The 22,388-nt window shown below is 56.5% G+C and overlaps 1 protein-coding gene across 2 annotated transcripts; it reads right to left on the bottom strand.

Annotated features, from left to right (window-relative positions):
- Window positions 1-1,988: 1,988 nt before the first annotated feature.
- Window positions 1,989-20,825, bottom strand: TRMT1L (tRNA methyltransferase 1 like). Of its 2 annotated transcripts, none has more exons than XM_056109592.1 (14): window positions 20,728-20,825; window positions 20,182-20,295; window positions 19,101-19,168; window positions 17,690-17,819; window positions 13,228-13,351; window positions 11,989-12,068; window positions 10,516-10,747; window positions 9,385-9,597; window positions 7,777-7,967; window positions 5,405-5,480; window positions 3,982-4,148; window positions 3,007-3,069; window positions 2,375-2,501; window positions 1,989-2,277 (listed from the first exon to the last, which is right to left on the bottom strand). In XM_056109592.1, the coding sequence occupies exons 3-14, from the start codon at window positions 19,158-19,160 to the stop codon at window positions 2,064-2,066; spliced, it is 1,677 nt and encodes a 558-aa protein (XP_055965567.1). In that variant the 5' UTR covers window positions 19,161-19,168; window positions 20,182-20,295; window positions 20,728-20,825; the 3' UTR covers window positions 1,989-2,063. The 2 variants fall into 2 exon arrangements, with proteins under 2 accessions (XP_055965567.1, XP_055965565.1); XM_056109590.1 differs by having other exon boundaries at window positions 1,992-2,277; window positions 5,405-5,483; window positions 20,728-20,808.
- Window positions 20,826-22,388: the final 1,563 nt, after the last annotated feature.

Raw genomic sequence — 22,388 nt, 5'->3', positions numbered from 1 at the left:
AACTGATTCATAGGGGATGAAGGTGTGACTCAGGTCGGGACTGTCGGTGAGAGGGGCACATCTCAACACTGTTGTACCCAGGTTACCTCAAGTAGAGGGAACTCCCACCCCCGAATGTCCAAGAGCATGAAGGTGTGCATCGGGGTAGCACTGCGATCCCCAGGGGGTTAAAGGTCTGACTCGAGAACAAGAGGGTCCTAGCAGAGGGAGACGAAGGTGGGGTGACGGGGTGCTGGGTGAGGCTCCGCTGCCTGGGAGTCAGGGGAGACGATGGTAAGGGCTGGTGAACAGCAGCAGTGGGGTAAGAATCCTGACCTGACACAGAACCTGGAACTCTCTAGGGCCACAGCCAGGTCCCTGCATTTCCCCTGGGGGGAGACCAGGATTGGGTCTGACCGGAAGCATGGTTAGCACCTACAAAACCAGCTCTCAGGGTGGGTCCCTGAGGGGTGCCCAAGTTTCAGGTGACAGTTGGGCCTGTGCTTGGCGAGGAGTCTGAAGCCTCAGCTGGGAGACAGGCAGACCTGGGAGAGTTGGGCCAACCAATGCAGGACCTGTTCCCTCCTGACACAGGACAGGGACACCTCACAAAGGCCCGAGAAACCCCCCCCCCCCCCCAGTGGACAGCCAGCAACTCAAATGCCCACAAGTCCTGAGCTGAAAGTGGGGGTAGCCTCGGCAGGGAGCCCTTGACGCCATGTTTTGGGGAGAAATGTCCAGATGCCATTGCCATGTCAGGGTGACTGGCCCCGGACCAAGATGCCCGAGCAGGTGGCACTGCCAGCCCATCTTGGGGGAACTACCTGGTGTTGATCAGTTCTCGTTTCTGGGAGCCAGTTTCTCTGTGCGTTCCTGCAGTGTGTTCTGGGCAGTCGGGGGACCCTTAGAAGGGCTGACCCCCTCTAGCGGGCACCCCGCGTAGTTTACCAACTGTAAAGAATTTTCTTGCATCTGCGAAACTTGGAGAGATGCAGCTGGTCTGTTTTTGGTTTTGGGGGGGCCACACCTGGTGCATTCATTGCCGGGGACTGGCTGCCTGCAAGGATTGAATTCTCAAGACAGAGATCTAATCTTTATGCCAACATTTTTTTCTCCAAAATTTTATATTTTAAATGAAGCAAGAACAATAATCATGGGAACAAGCCTTTTTCTGATTCGTTTTTCATAGTCACGTTGGCTTAGGTAATCACACACACACACACACACACACACACACACACACACACACACACACACACACACGTCAGCACATTACAGCAGAACGACGCTCACTTCCTAAGGGGTCAAGGTTTGTGTCAGAGGTAGCACAACCAAGTGTGGGGGGCCCATGCACCAACCATGTCACACGAGATCACCCCATCGGCCCACTGCACAAGATCACTCCACCACGCCCGTGCCTGCTACAAGCACTTAACAGGGAGATGGTCTCTGCTCACCTGGACAAAACCCCGGATACTCTCAAAAGGTTCGTCTGGACCCTCCCCACACATTAGAAAGCGTATATAAGTCAGGCAAGGATTTCTCGGCCACGAGGAAAAGGTGTGTGTGGGACCCTCGCTGTGTGGTTCCTTAGCAGCTGGTTACTGATTTGGTGGCGTTTCTTGGTCATTCAGGATCCTGGGAGTACGTGTTAGGCACTGGCGCCCTTTAAACTGATGGGACAGCAACCGTCTGGGAGGAGCTGTGATGGGGTGAGGGGTTGGTGGTGAGAGGAGGGACCCTTAGCTGGCGGAGGCACTGGAACGATGCCCAAATGGAATCAGTGTGAGCCGCAGAGGTCACGGTGCCTCAGCACGATACAGGATTCCAAACCACAACACCACGTGATCAAATGCATCAAGGACAATTCTAAGCCCTGTGCAGGGAAAACGGACTTTCTCAGCCGCTGAGAGACCTCGGCATAAACTACTCACGTCACAGGAAGTGTTCCAATCAACTTTCATGTTTTCTTTAAAAAAAAAAAAGATGGAAAAGCACGGCCTCCCCACCGGCTGTATTCGAAACGATTCCTTTCTGCAGACCAGCCCCGAATATTTTCCCGCCACTGAAGGCCGCCTTGTCCCTCAGGACGTTTCGGCCCTGTCAGCGGCTGTGTCTTCGGCTGCTGACCGGATGGGTCCCTCCACCTGCCCCCCGGTATAGGTAGGGGTGCTGTGCTTGAGGAGGATGGACTTGAACTGCATCAGGGGTGCGTCGGTACGGACGCCCATTGGGTCGAAGTGTGTCCGGCTCACGCGGAAGCCAGCCTCGGCAAGGTAGCACAGGAACTTCTTCAGCCTGCAGCAAAAGAGACCGATGGATGGGGTGGGTGGGGCCGGCCGGCCAGCAGAGGGCCTGGAGCGCCCCCTGGGGTCTGCCCTGCGCCCGGCCTTACTTGGGCATGTTCATGCCTTTGATGCTGTGTCTGTGGATGTTGTAGTAGAAGGGCGGGTGCTCGGCACTCCCGTCGCTCTTCTGCCTCTTGGCCGCGTTAGTGATGGGCTCACTGCTTCTTCTCTTTCCTGGAATACACAGCGAGGATGATCTTCCGGTCCTTTACTGTTGGTTTTGGGGGCCACATCTGGCAGTGCTCCCTCCTGGCGGGGCTCAGGGGACCCTCTGTGGTGAAAGGGAGTGGAACCCAGATCGGCCCCGGGATAGCTAAGTGCCCTCCCTCCCCGTAGCTGGACTACGGCTCTGGCCCTTGACGAGCAATTGTGAGAAAACTAAGACCAAAATTTCCACTCATAACTTGATGAGATCTCGATCCGCATGGTTCCTCACGACTTCAGAGATCTTTCGCGAGGGAAATCAACATAAATCAAGTGGAATCTTCACTCTGATGTTGACTGCATTCGTCTGACAGAATTATTCTGTCAGTATACGATGGTCAATAAAAGTGCCCTCTGAAGTGGCAACCAAAGGAAATTCCTCCCCTCTGACAGGTCAGGTCAGCTACCTGCCTCTTTGCTTTGATAAGTTCTATACGCACGCGACACACACACACACATACACACGAACACGTACCTTGAGCAACGTAATTATCCGCTGCGGCATCGTCTGTAGTTTTAATAAATACACCGTATTCTTCTAAAATAAAGACAAATGGGAAGACCAGAACATTTTACAGAGTGACATCAAGGAAGAGTTCAGTCAAATAAACATTTCCTCTTTCATTTTGGGGCCACACCGGGCTGTGCCCCAAAGGGTTCTCTCCTGGCAGCTGCATACAAGGCAAACACCTTGGTCCTGAACTCTCTCGAGCCCTGGGACAGAAGGTTTCTGCCCTCCCTCCACTGCTTTCAGGATTTTACACAAGGCTGCTTGTGATTACATAAAGGGTTCTACCACTACAGGCAGACTATGGAAATGAACTTCTCATGACTCACAAGAGCTGCGGGCCGAATGGGCCCCCGACCGACAGGCAGCCCCTACTACAGAAGCCGACTGATGCCAACAACAGCAGAGACGTGACCGCCTTCCTGGGAGGAAATCTGAATCTAACTTTCACATCTTTTTAAATTAAATTTAATATTTTTTTGCTTTTTGGGTCACACCCGGCGATGCACAGGGGTTGCTTCTGGCTCTTCACTCAGGAATCACTCCTGACGGTGCTCAGGGGACCATATGGGATGCTGGGAATTGAACCCGGGTCGGCCGCGTGCAAGGCAAACGCCCTCCCCGCGGTGCTATCTCTCCAGCCCCTAACTTTCACGTCTTATGGATACTGCCAGAATTCCTGACCTTCACTTGGAATCACCCAAGGGTTCTCCTTCTAGAGAGGAGATGCAGAATAATTAAATCCACAATGTGCTCTTTTAACAGCCAAGAGTGAAAAGAAAATCACTGTTCGTTTCAGGTCCTGGCCCCAACTCTGCAATCAGAAACGCCAACTGCTGTGTGACTGAACCTGCTAGCAGGGTTCTGGAGGCAACTCCCTAAGCCCTCCCGCAGCAGAGACGTGGGAACAGGATCAAGTACCTCCGAGAGCCAAACCCACACCTTGCTTGCTGAGGTTGGCGGAGGGGACACCTGAGGAGCGACTCTGCGGAGTGCACTCGGACTCGAAGATCAGAGTCTTGATGAGGGGCTGGATGTCCTCTAGGACGTGGTGGAGGGACTCGAACATCATCCTCTTGAGGAAGCCGGTATTGAAAAGGGAACTTGACCTGAGATGGGAGGAGACGCAAAGGACTTGAGAAGTCTTCGCTCTTTGGAAACGGGCTCCGGACTGAAGCACGACCCGGCGTCTGACCGTAAGGCGCCCCTCACAGAGCATGGCTTCGTTTCAAGGCGAGGGCTTGCTCGGTGCCAGTTCCATAAACCTTGGGACTATCAGCCAGGGAATTCCGTTCCCAGTGAGGCCGATGCGAGTTTCCTGAACCCCGGGACTCGTCTACGCAGCAGTGGAGAATGTGCCGGAACAAAGCATCCCACGGGCTCAGCACCCTACTGCGGGGGCGCGAGGGACGAGACCAGAGGTCCAGGTGCTTCCGAGAAGGATGGAGGAAATGGGAGAACCTGGACCCCTCCTGGCGCTGCCCCGTACCGGCCGCTTTTGAGTCTCTATTCGTTGCCCTAACGTGGGAAATCGACCCTCAGGCAGACTCAGCAGCTCCAGTCTGAGCTGAATGAACGAGAGCCCAGTTCTTCAGGCGGGCAAGGGATGTCCGGAGGAGGGAGAGGGGCAGGAACTGCAGCCGAATGGGGCCATCACAGGCTCAGCTGCAAATGCAGTTCCAGAAGGAAGAAGTCCTTGACCTCTGGCCCTGGCCACACTACTGACCAAGGCCAGGGGTCCACCCCAGCTGTATCCATGAGGAAGCTGGGCAGACCCTCCCCTTCTGGACCCACTGAGCCCTCCACAGAGGTGGCAGCAGGAACTGACCCAGGCACAGAGGGGGCAGGGGAGGCCGGGCAGGTCCACCTTGAGGCGCACGAGCAAAAGCCGCTCTACCCGTGAGTCCCGCCCACTGCAGCAGATGGCCAAGCATTGATGTGAAATAAGATACGAAGCGCAGGGCCAGCCCTGGTGGCGCTCGCAAAGGCGCTCTGACCCTGGGCCCGCAGCCCTAGTGGGACCAAGCTCCCTGGCCTGTGTGTTGTTTTTTTCTCAAGGATCGACAAAGCGCTAACAAACAGCGTGAACACGGGAAGGGCCTGCTGAGAAACGGCGCAGCTCTCGGGCCGCCGTTACCAGGGCACGTGTGCGGAGACTCGGCACACAGTGCTCCAGGGTGCCCATGAGTTAGCAGCAGCAGCAGCAGCACGGCTTACAACCAGCAGAACAACAGGTCAGGAAAATCGAAAAATGAACACACCCCCTCCCCCCCCACAGGAGCAGGGAACGGATGGAAAAGCAAACCGGACACTTGCTCGCTTGGACTGGCGCCGTGGGGGGCTGGGGGCAGGCGTGGGCACTTACCACAGGGGTCCGAGCTCGATGGCCGTCTTCCCGGGCACGCTTCCATGGCACTGACACGGCAGCTGTCTGTAGGGGTTTTCTGGGAAGGCAGAAAAAAAGTGAGTGGAGGGAGCAGGGCCCCTAGCGCGTCAGGGCCCGTACAGGGGTGGGCCCAGCGCCCAGATGCTTAGGGCCCAGATGTGCCAGGCACGGCGCCAGGACTCCTAGACACACAGTTCTTCCAGCTCTGTGACGCATGTCACTTAGAAATCTTCAGCACACCGATTGGTGGGGGAAAGCGTCAGTGATGGGAGAGGTGGAAACGCTTGCAGAGGGCTGACTTCAGTCACCCAGTCTGGTGACGTGATTTAAGGGGGACCGAGTCTGTAGCCGCTCTGTATTTGAAAGTCAGCTGGGGACAAGTTCACTAGACCGAGCACGGTCGGCGGACAGGCTGGGTTGGAAGAGCTCGTATACGTTGGAAAACTTGGGGTGCTGGAAAGTGCCACAGGCTTGAGTCACGGTCAGCCCCGAGGAGAGAAGTACGGAGACTCCTTCGGCGACATCGCACAGGGCACCTGGCTGGCAAGACCCAGCACCGTATCTGGCCCCAAACACACCAGCTCCCTGGCTGAAAAATAAAGACTGGAGTTCAGTTCTCTTTCCCCCTTTCTGGTGGTGCCGGGAACAGAACCCGGGACTGAGCCAGCGTCAGGAGCACCCGGAGGCCAACAGCGTTCTGCGCGAGGCCCGACACTCGCCGGACTTTCTCCAGTGACACCCCCTCACCCTCGCCCCACTTTAAAAACTAGCTAAGGGTGCTTGGAGGGCCCGCTCAGGATGGGAGATGAGGGCTGAAAGTTCCGAACACGATGGCCACCCAATATCTCTGTTGCAAACCACAACACCCAAACGGAGAGAGAACAAAAGGACAAAACAGAGGCAGGATGGGGGAATGGGGTGGGGGTGGCGGGAGGGATACTGGGACTGTTGTTGGAGAATGGGCACTGGTGGAGGGATGGGTACTGAGCACTGTATGAGTGAAACGCAATCACGAAAGTTTGTAAGTCTGTAACTGCACCTCATGGTGATTCACTGATAAAAAATTAAAAAAAAAAAAACTAGCTAAGAGAAGCCACAGAGATAGGACAGCAGGGAAGGTGCTTGCTGTGCACGCGGCCAAGCCAGGTTTGGCAACTACGTGAGCACCCCAGATGGTCCCCTGAGCGCTGCCAAAAGTCACCTGAGTGAGAGCCAGGAGCAAGCTCCGAGCACCGCTGGGGGTGGGCCAGAAAAAAATAAAAATTTTTAAAAAATTTTAAAAACAAGCAAATAGAACCTGTTTTTAGAGTATTATAAGAAGTCAGAATAGTTCAATAGTGAGAAAGTTGTTCTGAACGACCAAATCAATGAATCTTAGAAACCAAACCAAACCAAAACAACAACCACTTTCCCAGACGAGAGCGTCTGTCTCTTCCCCGACGAAAGACTTTCCCTGACAATAATGAAATTCAGCGTCTAGGTAACATTCAACAAGACTGGAATGGAGGCGAGTTAACAAGGTACGTTGGTGGGTTCTCAGATCTGTGCCTGGAGCGAGAGGCTGGAAGAGCACCAGCCGCCAGTGAAAGGAGCCAGCCACACTTCCCCAGCCCACACGCAACAGGCCCTCAGGCCAAGAAGTTTCCAAACCTCAGTGCAGTATGAGAATAAAACACCAACGGATCGATCCTCTTTTTTAACTGAAAAACAGCAACAACACAGACAGTATGAGGAATACTCTGAAAGCAGAGCTTGAGGAGGGCGAGGAGGGTCTGCCCGGACACTTGAACACCACTGAAAATCTCCTGCCATCCTAAGAGCATTGCGTGAAGAGGGGCAGGAGGCTGAACTTTCCCCGGGATACCCGGCCTGCAACATAGTAGCAGCTCAGCAGTTCGAAGGAATTCCGACACAATGGCTTTGCTATCCAGCCAGGAACACGCGGGGCCTTTTTCTAAGATTAAGGATCGGAGCATCCTACACAGAGAGGCGGGCGGACTGCGTTCCTAAAGTGAGTGACGGTGGTAACGGGACTGTTACCACGTGATGGTTGGCCCGCGGGCAGGGCAGGGCTAGAGCAGAGCCCGGCGAACACAAGCAAAGACCCTGAACCAGGGTCTGGAGCGACAGCACAGCGGAGAGGGCGTTTGCCTTGCACGCGGCCGACCCGGGTTCGATCCCCAGCATCCCATAGGGTCCCCTGAGCACCGCCAGGAGTGATTCCTGAGTGCAGAGCCAGGAGTCAGCCCTGAGCATCGCCGGGTGGGACCCAAAAAGCAAAAAAAGAAAAAAATAACGATAAGGTGTCCTCCTCCCAAGCTGCGGGGGCCGGGCACGAGGCGGGCACTCACCTTCCACCATGTTCCCGTCCTTCTGGAAGATTCTCTCCTCGCACCACTGGCAGTGGATCAGGTACTGAATCTTCTTGGCCGTCTCGTCGGCGGACGTGGGGCCCCGCAGCACTCTGACCACCACCAGCACGAAGTGCTCCAGCGCCACCGCGAACAGCACCTCGATGCCTTTGTTGCAGCGGGCGGCCGCCCTGGGCACACGACAGTCGCGTTACTGGCGTTGGCCGGGGGCGCCCCTTCTCCAGGCCGCCGGTGGCCTCGGAACTGGCCGCCGGCTCCAACCCCTGGCATCACGATGCTTCCTGAGCCCCTGCCAGGAGCGATCCCGGTGCCCTGCTGGGTGCGGCCCCAACAGGGAAGAGATGAAATGGAAACCAGCAAAGACAGCGTCCACAGGAAGTCAGCACTCTCTGCAGCCGGACATGATTTCCTTCAGACGTGACTGTGCTGGCTGTCCCACTGAGACGGCTTAGGCAGGTACAAGCCGAGGGAGCTCCAGCCAGTCAGAGGAAGCTGGGAGGCCGGGGAGGGCCGCCAGCCTGACCTGACGATCTGGGCGCGTTTCTATCCTCATGTCCTCTGCAGCGTGTCAGGGCTGATGAGGAGCCACTGGCCAGGCAGCCTCTGCGCTCTCCATAGCCAGGGCACTCCACGAGAACTTTTTTTTCCTTTTTGGGTCCCACCCGGCGATGCTCAGGGCTGACTCCCGGCTCTGCACTCAGGAATCACCCCTGGCGGGGCTCGGGGGACCCTAGGGGATGCCGGGGATCGAACCCAGGGGATCGAACCCAGGTCAACAACGTGCAAGGCAAACGCCCTCCCTGCTGTGCTATCGCTCTGGCCCCTCTACGAGAACTTTCTATGTGAAACAGCTGCCTAAAGTCGCCCGTCGGTTTCTAGAAACCCCAGGGAGTGCACTGTTTCACAAGTAACACCACCTCCCAGGATTGACAGCTCATCAAGTGATCATTTCTTTCCCGGTGGGAACATAAAGTAACAAAATAGGAGACTAACACCTAAGAATGGCCGAGATTAGTACCAGGAATTTTGCTCCATGGCTTGGAGGCCAGCCACACGTGCTAGGGAAAAAAGGGAGCTCAGATAGAGAAAGGAGCACCAAACAAAGGGTGTTGGGAGGATCCTCCCAGGATGGGAGATGCATGCTGAAAGTAGACTAGAGACCAAACATGATTGCTACTCAATGTTTCTTTTGCAAACCACAACACCCAAAAGGAAAGAGAGAACAAAAGGGAATGCCCTGCCACAGAGGCAGGGTGGGATGGGGGGGATGGGGGGTGGGAGGGATGCTGGGACCCGTGGTGGTGGGAAATGGGCACTGGTGGAGAGATGGGTCCTCGATCATTGTATAACTGAAACCCAAGCACAAAAATTTATAAGTCTACAACTGTACCTCATGGTGTCTCACTAATAAAAATTAAAAAGTTAAAAAAAAAACAGGTGATGAAAAGAATATAAAGCAAATTCCGGTTTCTATGTCTACAATCAGTTTCCCCCCTGTTTTTTTGGTTTTGGGGCCACCCCTGGGGTGCTCAGGGGACAGGCCAGACCAGCACTGTCCCGGCTGTGCTCTCTGGCCCTGGGTCTCACCTCGCCACCGCGGCGACGACAATCCTGGCCGCCAGCTCCTTGTAATACTCGGTGCGGACAATGTTGCAGCCATAGTGGCGCCGGGCCACGTGCTGGGCCTTGGCATACAGAGAGCTGAGGTCCGTGGACGTCACTGACACGATGCCAAGGTTTCGGACATTGCGGAACGCGGAGTCCAGATAGTTCACCGAGGTTCCGAACGGGTCAAGGTGTCTGGAAGCCGAACAGGCAGGGGCATTTAAGATGTTCCCGGAATTCTGAACCCCCAGCATCAGGCGTTCCAACGAGGAAAACACGACCCCAGAAGCACTCACTGATCTATTTTAATTTTATTTTTTTTTGCTCTTTGGGTCACACCCAGCAATGCACAAGGGTTCCTCCTGGCTCTGCACTCAGGAATTACTCCTGGTGGTGCTCGGGGGACCTTATGGGATGCCAGGGATGGAACCCGGGTTGGCCGCGTGCCAGGCAAACACCCTACCCGCTAAGCTGTTGCTCCAGCCCCCACAGATCTATTTTAAATAGAACATTCTGGTTCTATTAAAGAAGGACGAAGGAAAAAAAGGATCCAGGCTCTCACTCAAGCTCCATCATCTGTCCTGTAACTTTTTTGGGGGGGGAGGGGTTACTCCTGGCTCATGCACTCAGGAATTACTTTTTTTTTCCTTTTTGGGTCACACCCAGCGATGCTCAGGGGTTACTCCTGGCTTTGCATTCAGGAATTACTCCTGGCGGTGCTCCGGGGACCCTATAGGATGCTGGGAATTGAACCCTGGTTGGCCGCGTGCCAGGCAAACGCCCTACCTGCTGTGCTATCACTCCAGCCCCTGTCCTGTAACTTTTTATCTGGGGCTTGGGGGTACACACCTGGTGGTACATAGAGCTTACTACTCCTGGCTCTGTGCTTGGGGGGTCACTCCTGAGTCCGACCAATGTACTTGCCTCGCACATGGTTCCAGAGGCGGAGACCTGGGTTCACACCCCAGCACCACGTGGTCCGAGCACCACCAGGGCCCCGTCCCAGAGCACTTCCGGGGAAGGCCCAAGCACCTGACTGAGCAACGGCGACCGTCTCAAGCGTGGCCTCGCGCCCACAGGACCCTGGCCCGGGAAGCTTAGCGTGACGCTCACATGAAGTCAAACGCCCGCAAGTGCATCAGCACGTTGGCGTCCATCCTGGTGACCGTGACCTTCCCCGGGCTCTCTTCTGCGCTCTCATCCTTGCCCTCGGTGTCTAGCACCACTGTCAGTTTGTTCAAGTGGCAGTTTTCCTGAATCAATGTCACAGAGTTTTCATTCAAGTCATTAATTGTAACCTTGACTGCACTCCCGAGATGTTTTGCCCACTGTAATCCCATTATCCCTTAGAAGAAATAAGGAGGAAAAGGAGCTCGTGAATGGCGATGATCAAAGAACAGGAACAGGACAACAAGCTTTACGAAATGCAAAAACACACGTTCTCCACACGCTGACATTCTCACGACAAGGCCACCGAGGCAGCGTTAACCGCAAAACACGCCTGACGCGTTAAAACTTACGAGACTTTTCTTACGTTCCCTAAGTCAAATACTCTGCTGGCATTGTTCATGATTTTATTTATTTATTTTCAGTCCCTGGCATCACGTTTACAGAGCACATCGTAAGAACATGCTAGCAAGACCTTCCTTAGCGATGGGCTTAATGCCAGGTGAAGGACCGCGCCACATGACAACACTGTACCAGTCGAGAGACAGGGACACAGGCCAGAACCCTGCCTGGACCCTACCCGCCAGGTGCAATCCTGGCACCCGGGTGGTCCCTGAAGCACTGCCAGATGGCAGTGTGCACCGGGCGCAATCCTGACTTCACCGAGAAGGGACAGTCACACTCGGGCACCATCCCCAAGGGAGGAGCCAAAACAGATCAGCGGGCACAGCAAAGTGTATCAAAGGAATACACTGTCATTTGTTTGTTTTCTGTTTTTTGGGGTCACACTCGGCCGATGCACAGGGTTTACTCCTGATTCATGCACTCAGGAGTTACTGCTGGCGGGCTCAGGGGACCCTGTGGGATGCTGGGAATCGAACCTGGGTCGGCCGCGTGCAAGGCAAATGCCCTCCCCGCTGTGCTGTCTCTCCAGCCCTTAATCTTAACTTTTTAAAGCCTCGTAGCTTACTTTTGTGGCCGTCACCGTGCAGAGGCACACAGGAAATATTTCGCTAAATACGAGGTGTTCCCAAACAGGGATGGAGGGTGTGGGGGGGCCGGACGAGAGAAATGAAGGTCTGGGCGCACAAGACTGGGCAGGTACTGGTCCTGTCTCATTTAAGTCTTGGATTTGGGGGGGGGGTGTCACGCCCTGCAGTGCTGGGGGGGGGGTGAGGGGACGACACCGCTGTGTGGTGCTGGGGACCCAATCGAGGGCTCCTGAAAGCATCACACAAAGTCATTGAGCTGGTGCGTGGCCGGTCCAAAGCAATTAAACAGCCATTTCCCACAACGCAACACAATACAACACAACACACTGGGCCTCCCGTTTCTCAGATCCGAACACGCTGCTACAATCACATCAACAGTCTCTGCGAAAACACGACCACGAGGCACCAGGAAAGCTCCCGCACTCACCGGTGGCTCCGAAGGCGTCGAGACACTCCACGGGCGCCCGCTCCTCCGTCAGGGCCGCCAGAGTGCAGAAGATCAGCTGCCTGGAGGAAGCAGAGGGGGCTGGTCGCGGCCCGCCCGAGGGGAGGGCCCCAGCGCCCGAGGGCGGAGATTCGTGCTGGGACCCAGAGGCGGGCCCAGCCCCCGGGTGCCCCCAAAGCCTTTCTGAGGCGGCTGACCGTCCGTGGTGCCCAGTGCCAGGGGCTGAGCAAACCCAACTTGTGCTGACAAAGGTTTTAGGGGACAGCGCCCGAACCGACCTACAGAGCAGGAGGCCCTGTTGGCCGTGCAGCTGTGTGTGTGTGTGTGTGTGTGTGTGTGTGTGTGTGTGTGTGTGTGTGTGTGGCCAAACCGACCTACAGTGCAGGAGGCCCTGTTGGCTGTGCAGCTGTGTGTGTGTGTGTGTGTGTGTGTGTGTGTGTGTGGCCAAACCGACCTACAGTGCAGGAGGCCCTGTTGGCTGTGCAGCCGTGTGTGTGTGTGTTTGTGTGTGTATGTGTGTGCGAGAGAGAGAGACAGCTTCCTAACCGACCTACAGTGCAGGAGGCCCTGTTGGCCATGCAGTCAGTGTGTTTGTGTGTGTGTGTGTGTGTGTCTGTCCGAACCAACCTACAGTGCAGGAGGCCCTGTTGGCCGTGCAGCTGTATGTGTGTGTGTGTGTGTGTGTGTGTGTGGCTGAACCGACCTACAGTGCAGGAGGCCCTGTTGGCTGTGCAGTCGTGTGTGTGTGTTTGTGTGTGTATGTGTGTGTGTGAGAGAGAGAGACAGCTTCCTAACCGACCTACAGTGCAGGAGGCCCTGTTGGCCGTGCAGCCATGTGTGTTTGTGTGTGTGTGTGTGTGTCTGTCTGAACCAACCTACAGTGCAGGAGGCCCTGTTGGCCGTGCAGCTGTGTGTGTGTGTGTGTGTGTTTGTGTGTATGGCAGAACCAAGCTCCAGGTGTGCAGGGAAACAAGCTCAAAATCCCAGGAGAGAGAAAACAGGGAAAACCCAATACCAGGAGGGGAAGAAAATGACGATGCCCATTGTAGTGACGCATTCTCTATCTGAATGAGAGAAACGTTTGCAAAACAGAACTATGACTCCCCTGCCCCCGCCAAAACTATTTCCTAGATTACGACTCTAGGAACACAAAGATGAAGAAGAGACACTCGTGAAGATGTGAAATGCCCGTAACCCTTCGGCAGGCTGAATTGCTCTTACCTATTTAGCTTCATTTTGGGATTAAAATAGGAATCTGTCTTTTGAGGTATGGAATAGTTAGGACAGACTTGGACATCGGTGTCTGCCTCTTTCAAAATTTCATTAGTTGGTTTAGCAGCAGAAGCTGGAACAAGAAGGGAAAAAAATGCACTGAGATACAAAATAATCTAAAAGAATACACATATATATGTGTTTAAATATGTAGATGGTTTAACTTTCTTTTTTTCCCCCTTTTTTTAAAAATTTTTATCAGTGAGACACCATGAGGTTCAGTTGTAGACTTACAAATTTTTGTGCTTGAGTTTCAATTATGGTAAGTAAAGGCCCTCCCGTTGATCATCGATTTGCTCGAGCGGACCCAGTAACGTCTCCATTGGAGACTTTGTTGTTACTGTGTCTGGCATATCGAATACTCTCGGGAGCTTACAATGATTAAATACCCATCCCTCCACCAGTGCCCATTTCCCACACCGCGGATCCCAGTATCCCTCCCCCTCCACCCCCCCCCCATCCCACCCTGCCTCTGTGGCAGGGCACTCCCTTTTGTTCTCTCTCTCTCCTTTTGGGTGCTGTGGTTTGCAAAAGAGGCATTGAGTGGCCATCATGTTCGGTCTCGAGTCTACTTTCAGCATGCTTCTCCCACCCTGGGAGGATCCTCCCAACACCCTTTATTTGGTGCTCCCTTCTCGATCTGAGCTGCCTTTTCCCCTAGCATGTGCAGCTGGCCTCCAAGCCATGGAGTAAATCTCCTGGTACTTATCTCGGCCACTCCTGGGTGTTAGTCTCCTATTTTGTTACTTTATGTTCCCCAGATGAATGCAATCTTTCTGTGTCTATCCCGCTCTTTCTGACTCATTTCGCTTAACATGATACTTTCCATGGAGTACCACTTGTATGTAAATTTCGATGGCTTAACTTTCTAATACTGGTTAGTACAAGTTACCTTAGATAGAAAACAACAACAACAACAACATACCCACCATAGAAACACTGACTTGCCATCTCTAAAAATCAACATAACTCAGTTTAAAGTTTGAGTCTTCATTTGTGGAATACAGAGTGGGAGACTGGAATGGGAGACTGGCACCCAAGGACAGTAGAGATAAGGACCAGGAGGATGGCCCCATGGCTTGGAAGCCGGCCTCACGGGCTGGGGGAAAAGGCAGCTGGGATGGAGAAGGAACCACCAAATAAATGATGCTTGGAGGGCTCGCTCGGGATGGGAGATGCGTGCTGAAAGCAGACTCTGGACCAAACAGGATGGCCACTTAATGCCGGTATTGCAAACCACAACACCCAAAGGGAGAGAGTAAGAGGGAATGTGGCTGCCACAGAGGCGGGGGGAGGATGAGGTGGGGGTGGCAGGAGGGATGCTGAGACCATTGGCAGTGGAGAATGGGCATTGGTGGAGGGATGGGTGCTCGATCACTGTATGCTGAAACATAATCACGAAAGTTTGCAAGTCTGTAACTGCTTCTCACAGTGATTCAATAGCACCATAGCACTGTCCTGTTCACAGTATGTTTAAACATAATCTCGAAAGTTTGTAAGTCTGTAACTGTACCTCACAGTGATTCATTAGAAATAAATAAATAAAGTCTGAGTCTTTTGGGGGTCGGGGGTGGGGTTGTGTGGGGCTCACACCCAGCAGTGCCCAGCTTTCCTCCTGGTTCTCTGTGATGACTCCTGATGGTGCGTGGGGGGGAGGCCACACGCAGGACTGGCCTCATGCAAAGCCAGTGCCCGACCCACAGAACTACCTCCTGCCCCGAATCAGTTGGCGAGGGAGGAGAAGGCCTTGGGGTTGGGGACGGGCACAGGCCTCACCTGCTTCAGTGCCCAACACCACAGGGTCCCCCCACACCACCGGGCGGTCTGGGGAACCCCAAGCCCTGCACCGGAGTCTCTGTACTGAAGAGCAGGCCTGGCTGGCTGAGAAGCCCTTGAGAGGGGACCCCAGAGAACCACACGGGACCCCCCACAAAAGGAATTCTGTTTTGGGCCACACCCGGTGATGCTCAGGGGTTCCTCTTGGCTCTGCGCTCATGAATCACTCCTGGTGGTGCTCGGGGGACCCTATGGGGTGCTGGGAATCGAGTCCAGGTTGGCCATGTGCCAGGCCAACACCCTCCCCACTGTGCTATCGCTCCAGCCCTTCTCCATCCCCAAATCTTAAGAGCACAGACACTTCTGTAACCATAGTTACAATCCATCAACTCAACACAGCACAAAACCCCCGATTACTTTTATTATCATCATCGTGGAAGATCTGGGTTTTTTAGAGGCTGGCAACTCAATCTCCTGGCTAATACCTTAGTGTTTCTTGCTCGGTAATTCCCTACCGCCCCCGTGGCTGAACCACTATTCCCGGAACTGGCCAGACCTCAGAAGCATTCAAGTAGGACTTCAAATCACTAATAAACCATGGGGGGAAATGACCGCTTCTCAATACACCAATCAATTTGGATAGTGAAGTTTGTTTTGGGGTCCCACCCAGCCATGGTCAGGGCTTAAGAGCCCTCCAAGGATCTCCCACAGGCCATGCAAGCTGAGCTCTCTCCAGCCCCTAGAACAAACCCTTGGGGGCAATCTCTTAAAACCACTGAGAGCCTCCGTAATAATCCCACCCTGAGGCCCTGAAGGAGACCTCACCCAGTGGCCTGCCTTCCCTCAGCTCTCCTCAAGCCAGACTTGGGGAGAAAAATCACGATCACGACCATCCTGTTGCTCGTGGATTGCCTCGAGCAGGCCCCAGTAACGTCTCCTTCGTCCCAGTCCTGAGATTTTAAAAAGTGCCACATTCGAGGCTCTTTCAGGGTTAGGAGAATGAGACCCATCACTGTTACTGGTTTTTGGCATATTGGGAACGCCACGGGGAGTTTGCCAGACTCTGCCGTGTGGGCAGGTGACATTCGGTGGCCTGCCAGTTTGCCCAAAGTAGGAATGAGATAATAAGACGTCGCGCGGCTGCATTTGCTTCCGGGAGCTGGCGGGAAAATGCTGCTGGAAAAAAGATTGGGTTCGATTCTTAAAAGAAAGAGAAGTCCGGGCTGCGGAGACAGCAGAGTGGGTCGGGCACCTGCCTTGCACACGGCTGACCTGGGCATGACCCCCGGCATCCCATAGGATCCTGGGCACCACCACTAACCATTCCTGAGCACAGAGCCAGGAGTAAACCCTTGAGCATTGCCGGGTGTGACCCCAAAACAAATTATTTTATTTTGTTTTGAATTTTGAAAAAAAAATAAGAGACGGAGTGACTAATCACAAAGGAGATACTTAGGGCTTCGAGGCTGACTTGATTCCTGAAAAAAAGGCTGCTTCAGGAGCAGCAAGCCAGGAATAACTGGCTCCCACTCGGGATCATGAACACGGCCTTTCACAAATCGTTCTCCTTTCAACAATACACACGTCCCTGATGCACGAGTCATGATTAGTCATGGGATGCTTGGAGGTGAAGGTACCCTGGCTTGGCCTGGCTGGGGGGTGGGGGGTGCGGCAGCAGCTCAAAGGATTGGGGGCTAGCATCAAGGACAGGGCTGGCCTTGCATGCGGCCAAGCTGGTCACTTGATCCGCGCATCCCATTTGGCCTCGCCCCACCAGGAGCGAGTACAGAGCCAGGAGTAAGTGCTGAGCACACGGGCATGGCCCAAAAGCCAAAAGGCGGGGGCGGGCGGGGGAGGCTGAGTCCATGTGGGAGGTCTGGGTTTGGCACCACCCCCAGCTTTATCTGTGAGGTAGGAATTAAGAGGGGAAGAAGTAAACAGGAAGAAATGATAGTGGGGCTGGAGCAACAGCACAGCGGGGAGGGCGTTTGCCTTGCACGCGGCCAACCCGGGTTCGATCCCCAGCATCCCATAGGGTCCCCTAAGCACCGCCAGGAGTCTGCCCGGAGCGTCGCCAGGTGGGACCCAAAAACCAAAAATAAATAAATAAAATGGCACTGCACTGTTGCACTGTCCTCCCGTTGTTCATCGATTTGCTCAAGCGGGCACCAGTAACGTCTCCATTGTGAGACTTGTTCTTGCGTTTGGCACATCGAAGACATCACGGGGAGCTTGCCAGGCTTTGCCATGCGGGCGAGATGCTCTCGGCTCTCCGAGAGGGGCGGAGGAATTGAACCCGGCTCAGCCGGGCCGGCTGCTCGCAAGGCAAACGCCCTACCACTGTGCTATCGCTCCAGCCCCATTGAATACGGGTAGCTAAGTAAAACAATAATAATAAAAATGTTAAAAAAATTATTTATTTTCCGAATCGTTGTGAGATAGCCCATGCCAGCCATTTGTGACTGGTTTCCGTCACGTGGCGTTGGTTTTATGTTTGTGATGTGGAAGAACAGTCCAGATGTACTCCCGGCCAGGGAGAGCGCTCAAAGGCTTGGTATGGACAGTCCACCCCTCCACTGACCCCGAGCGCTGGCTGGCCAGACCCTCGCCCGTCTGTCGGCAGACCCCCACTTACCAGCACTGTAACTGGACTTGGTCTCGCCCTTGTTCCTGTGGCGCCTGACGTGGCCCAGCATGTCGGTCCGTCTGGTGATCGTCGCGGCGCAGATGACACAATGGTAGTGGGCGCCCATCTGACCGGACACCTGGCCAACGGCGGTTCACCCACAAGCGGGCAAGCGGGGAGACAAGAAAAGGAGTCGATTGGGGAGGGGGCGGGCTGAAGCACGTCGGAGCAGGCTGGGGCGAGTGGCGTGAGGACGATGGCAGGGTTTGGGGTCGGTCCTTCCTCACCTCTGCCTGCACGCGCCGTTTAGTCTTACGACAAGCTAAGGTCGCCCCACTCATTACCGACGAGTAACTAACGGCCCTCAAAAATGGTAAATTCAGGGGGCTGGAGCGATAGCACAGTGGGGGGGGGGCGTCTGCCTGGCACGCAGCCGACCCGGGTTCGAGCCCCGGCATCCCCTAGGGTCCCCCGAGCACCGCCAGGAGTGATCCCTGAGTGCAGAGCCGGGAGTCAGCCCTGAGCATCGCCGGGTGGGACCCAAAAGGCCAAAATAATAATATTAACAATAATAATAATAATTAAGAGTCATGGGATTGGACAGACAGCACAGTGGGGAGGGCGCTTGCCTTGCGTGTGGCCAACCCGGGTTCTATCCCCAGCATCCCATAGGGTCCCTCGAGCACTGCCAGGAGTAATTCCCGAGTGCAGAGCTGGGAATCAGTCCCGCGCATCGCCGGGTGGGACCCAAAAAACAAAATAATAATAAAAAAAAATGGCAAATTTGGTATCGACAGTGACATGCTGTGTGCGTAGAGCCATTGGCTCTCCAGAAAGGAGGCCCTGCTCGGCCTGCGGCTTGCTGTCCAGACAGGCTGCCATGGCCCAGCGGGCATCAGCTAAAAACACAGCCCAGCACGACTCCATGCAGACAGAACACACACACAGAGTTCATTTTCCTCTGACAACCGTGTCCTACACACAGACACACAGTTCATTTTCCTCTGGAACGCTTTTGCTACACATACCCACATACACACACAGAGTTCATTTTCCTCTGGAATACCACTTGCTTCTCACACCACACACACACACACACACACACACAGGAGTTCACGTTCCTCAAAAACAATGTGTGCTAACCACCCCCCCCCACACACAGATGCACACACAGAATTCATTTCCCTCTGAAACACTATGTGTTATACACACACACACACACATACACACACACACAGAGTTCATTTTCCTGTGGAACACCACTTGCTTCACACACACACACACACACACACACACACACACACACACACACACACACGCACACACTCCATTTCCCTCTGGAACACCGTGTGCTTCAGTATCCTGCGACTTCCAGCTGTCGGAGGGAACGGCCGACCCACGTCGAGGGGACGCCAGTTACCTGCTCGCCGCCGACGGTGTTGGGCTTCACGGGCCGGCAGGGCAAGTGACAGATGCACATTCTGTGCCCTGGAAGGGAAAAGAGGGGCCGGTCAGGGCCCTGCTCTGGGCACCGGGGGGTGACCCGCAGGCCGCCAGGACAGGCCGGGAGGGGTCACGGGTGGGTGCCAGCCTCTGCACTCTCGCCCGGCCTGCGTCCTGCCTGACCGGCTCCGACGACACATGCGTGACGTGCCCGGGAGCCCTTGACAGAGAAGGGGCGGGCGGTGCTGGCGTGGGGAGGGGGCTTGCCTCGCACCCGGCCCACCCGACTCAAGCCCCCCGGAGGCGTTCCTGAGTGCAGAACCGGGACTCGCCCCTCATCGTCTCCGGGAGGGACCCCGTCCCCTGCCAACGCCTGCCCCCTCCCCGCCCCGGCTGCACCAACCTCAAGTCCTGCTCGAGTCACTCCTCAGCGGGAGTCGGCCGCCCCCCGCCCGGGGCGTCCTGCTCTCAGAACTCAACTCCCCACTTCCTCCCGGGTCAGATCTTCCCCCGCCCCGCGGAGAGAGCTGCCACCGCCTCCGGGAAGGCCTCGGCAACATGCCCCGCTCACCCAGGCGCTCCTCTCTCAGCTGCCCCCCTCCTCCCCGCCGTGCCATCTGCCCAACCCACCCAGCCGGAGGTGTGGTATCTGGCACCATGGCACCGTCCTCCCGCGGCTCATCGATTCGCTCGATGCGGGCGCCAGGCAGGTCTCCATGCTGAGACTTCTTGTTAATAATCAATAATAGCAACAAATTCTTACTCTGTTCCTTGCCTCAGAATTAATCATCAACAACACAGCACCGTCCTCCCATGGGTCATCGATTCGCTCGATGCGGGCGCCAGGCACGTCTCCATGGCGGGACTTGTTGTGACTGTGTTTGGCATCTCGAAGACGCCGCGGGGAGCTTGCCGGGCTCTGCCGTGCGGGCGGGATACTCTTGGCAGCTTGCCGGGCTCTCCGAGAGGGACGGAGGAATCGAACCCGGGTCGGCCATGTGCCAGGCAAACGCCCTCCCCGCCGGGCTCTCACTCCGGCCGGCGTCAAGATAACCCACCTTCAAATTCCACGGAGACCTTCCAGTGCAGATTCTGCAGGTGGCGGCGGAGTTTGTGGCTATTACAGGCTCGGAATTTTTCCTTGGGACACAAGGGGCAAGCCTGTTTGTTTCCTGGGGGAAAAGACAAACTCAAGGGGCTGGAGCGAGAGCCCAGCGGGGAGGGCGTTTGCCCTGCACGCGGCCAACCCGGGTTCGATCCCCGGCACCCACAGGGTCCCCCGAGCACTGCCAGGAGTGATCCCTGAGTGCAGAGCCGGGAGTCAGCCCTGAGCATTGCTGGGTGGGACCCAAGAAGCAAAATAACAATAAAAATAATAATAATGATATTGGGCCTAATAATGATGAGATCAGGTCCATCACCCAGTTCAGCACCTTGATCAATATTGGAGCACCGCCAGGAGTGATCCCTCACCGCAGAGCCGGGAGTCAGCCCTGAGCACTGCTGGGGGTGACCCCCAACTCCCCCCAGCCCCCCAAAAAGCACCAAGTGAAAATCGAGACGGCACCTGGAGGCAAAGCCCCAACCGCAAAGCACGCCCGTACCTGCATCGTGATCGGAGCTCAAGGATCCGCCCGCGCCCACGTCCTCCTCGGCCGCAAAGGCCAGCTTCTCCAGGTCGGCCAGGTGCCTCTGGATGGACACGTGTCTCCCTGCGGGGCGAGGGCGAGGGCGTGAGCGCGGGCGGGAGAGTGAGGGGATCACTCCGGCAGTGCTCAGGGCTGACTCCTGGCTCTGCACGCACGGCGGGGACGCCCAGGTCTCCTGGGAACGGGGGTCCTGGTACCCGGGGTGGAGCGGGGCCCAGAGGCTGCGGGCCCAGGAGATCCCGGGCGTCCCATAGGGCCCCCCGAGCACTGCTGGGAGTGAGCCCTGAGCACTACTGGGCGTACTCCCTGAGCCCCGATCCGGGAGTCCTCCCTGAGCACTGAGCTAGGAGACATCTCCAAGCCCTGATCCAAGAGTCCTCCCTGAGCACCAAGCCGGGAATCCTCCCCGAGCACCGAGCCGGGAGTCCTCCCCGAGCACCAACCCAGACGTCTCTCTGAGCATCAGGCCAGGAGCCTTCAAGCACCAGGCCGGGAGTCCTCCCCGAGCACTGGGCCAGGAGTCCTCCCTGAGCACTGATCTGGGAGTCCTCCCCGAGCACCGGGGCGAGTCCTCCCCAAGTGCTGGGCCAGGAGTCCTCCCTGAGCACCACGCCAGACGTCTCCCCTTGAGCACCAGGCTGGGAGCCCCCCCCACCCCCGACCACTGAACCAGGAGCTTTCCCCAAGCACTGATCCAGTATTCCCCGAGCACTGATCTGAGAGTCCTCCTCAAACACCAGGCTGGGAATCCTCCCTGAGCGCTGGCCCGGAGCCCTCCCCCGAGCACAGGGTCTGGAGCCCTCCCCCGAGCACCGGGTTAGGAGTCCTCCCCAAGCACCGGGTCAGGAGTTTTCCTCAAGCAATGGGCTGGGAGTGCACCCCAAGCACTGATCCGAAAGTCCTCCCCGAGCAGTGGGCCAGGAGTCCTCCTCAAACACTGGGCCGGGAATCCTCCCTGAGCACTGCTCTGGGAGTCCTCCCCGAGCACCGAGCCGGGAGCCCTCCCTGAGCACGGATCCGGGATTCCTCCCCGAGCACTGATCTGAGAGCCCTCCCCGGGCACCAGGCCGGGAGTACTCTCCAGGTACTGATCCGGAAGTGCTCCTTGAGCACTGAGCCAGGAGCACTCCCCGAGCGCTGATCCGGGAGCCCTCCCCGAGCACTGCGCCGAGAGTCCTCCCCCGAGCACCGGCCCGGGAGTCCTCGGGCGCCCTCGCCCCTCCCCCACTCACGGCCGCCGGCGTCGTCGGGGGCGGCACCGGGCGCGGGCTCGGCGGCCGCGGGCTCCCGGGGCGGCTCGGCCATGCGGGCGGCGGCGGCGGGTCCGAGGAGGCGCACACGGAGCCCGGGCGAGCGCGACGCGCGGCGGCCGCTTCCTCCCGGGAGGCGTCACGGCGCCGCCGCGACTGCGCAGACGCGGCGGCCCGCGCGGCCGGGGAGGCGGGGCCCAGGCGGCGGAGCCAATGAGGCGCGGCTCTTGGGGCGGGGCTCGGGCGGCGCGGCCAATGAGAGTCGGCCCTGGAGGCGCCTTTCCGGCGGGCGGCCCCGCCCCTCCGGCGGCAGGACTACAACTCCCAGAACGCCGCGCGCGGAGGACGGGCCGGCTCCGCCTTCGC

This window comes from Sorex fumeus, unplaced genomic scaffold (genome assembly GCF_029834395.1).
Source record: "Sorex fumeus unplaced genomic scaffold, SorFum_2.1 ptg000317l, whole genome shotgun sequence".
Lineage (NCBI taxonomy): Eukaryota > Metazoa > Chordata > Mammalia > Eulipotyphla > Soricidae > Sorex > Sorex fumeus.
Note: the sequence above shows the minus strand (reverse complement) of the source record. Positions and strands in the feature narration are given on the sequence as shown.

What these genes read in the sequence shown, in the direction of transcription:
- TRMT1L (XM_056109590.1), bottom strand. Translation starts at nt 19,160, where the DNA reads ATGTGCATCTGTCACTTGCCCTGCCGGCCCGTGAAGCCCAACACCGTC. An exon ending in ACACCGTCGGCGGCGAGCAG is followed by an intron (nt 17,820 to 19,100) that starts GTAACTGGCGTC and finishes GCCGTTGGCCAG; the next exon opens with GTGTCCGGTCAGATGGGCGC. An exon ending in TTGCGGGCGTTTGACTTCAT is followed by an intron (nt 9,598 to 10,515) that starts GTGAGCGTCACG and finishes TTCGGCTTCCAG; the next exon opens with ACACCTTGACCCGTTCGGAA.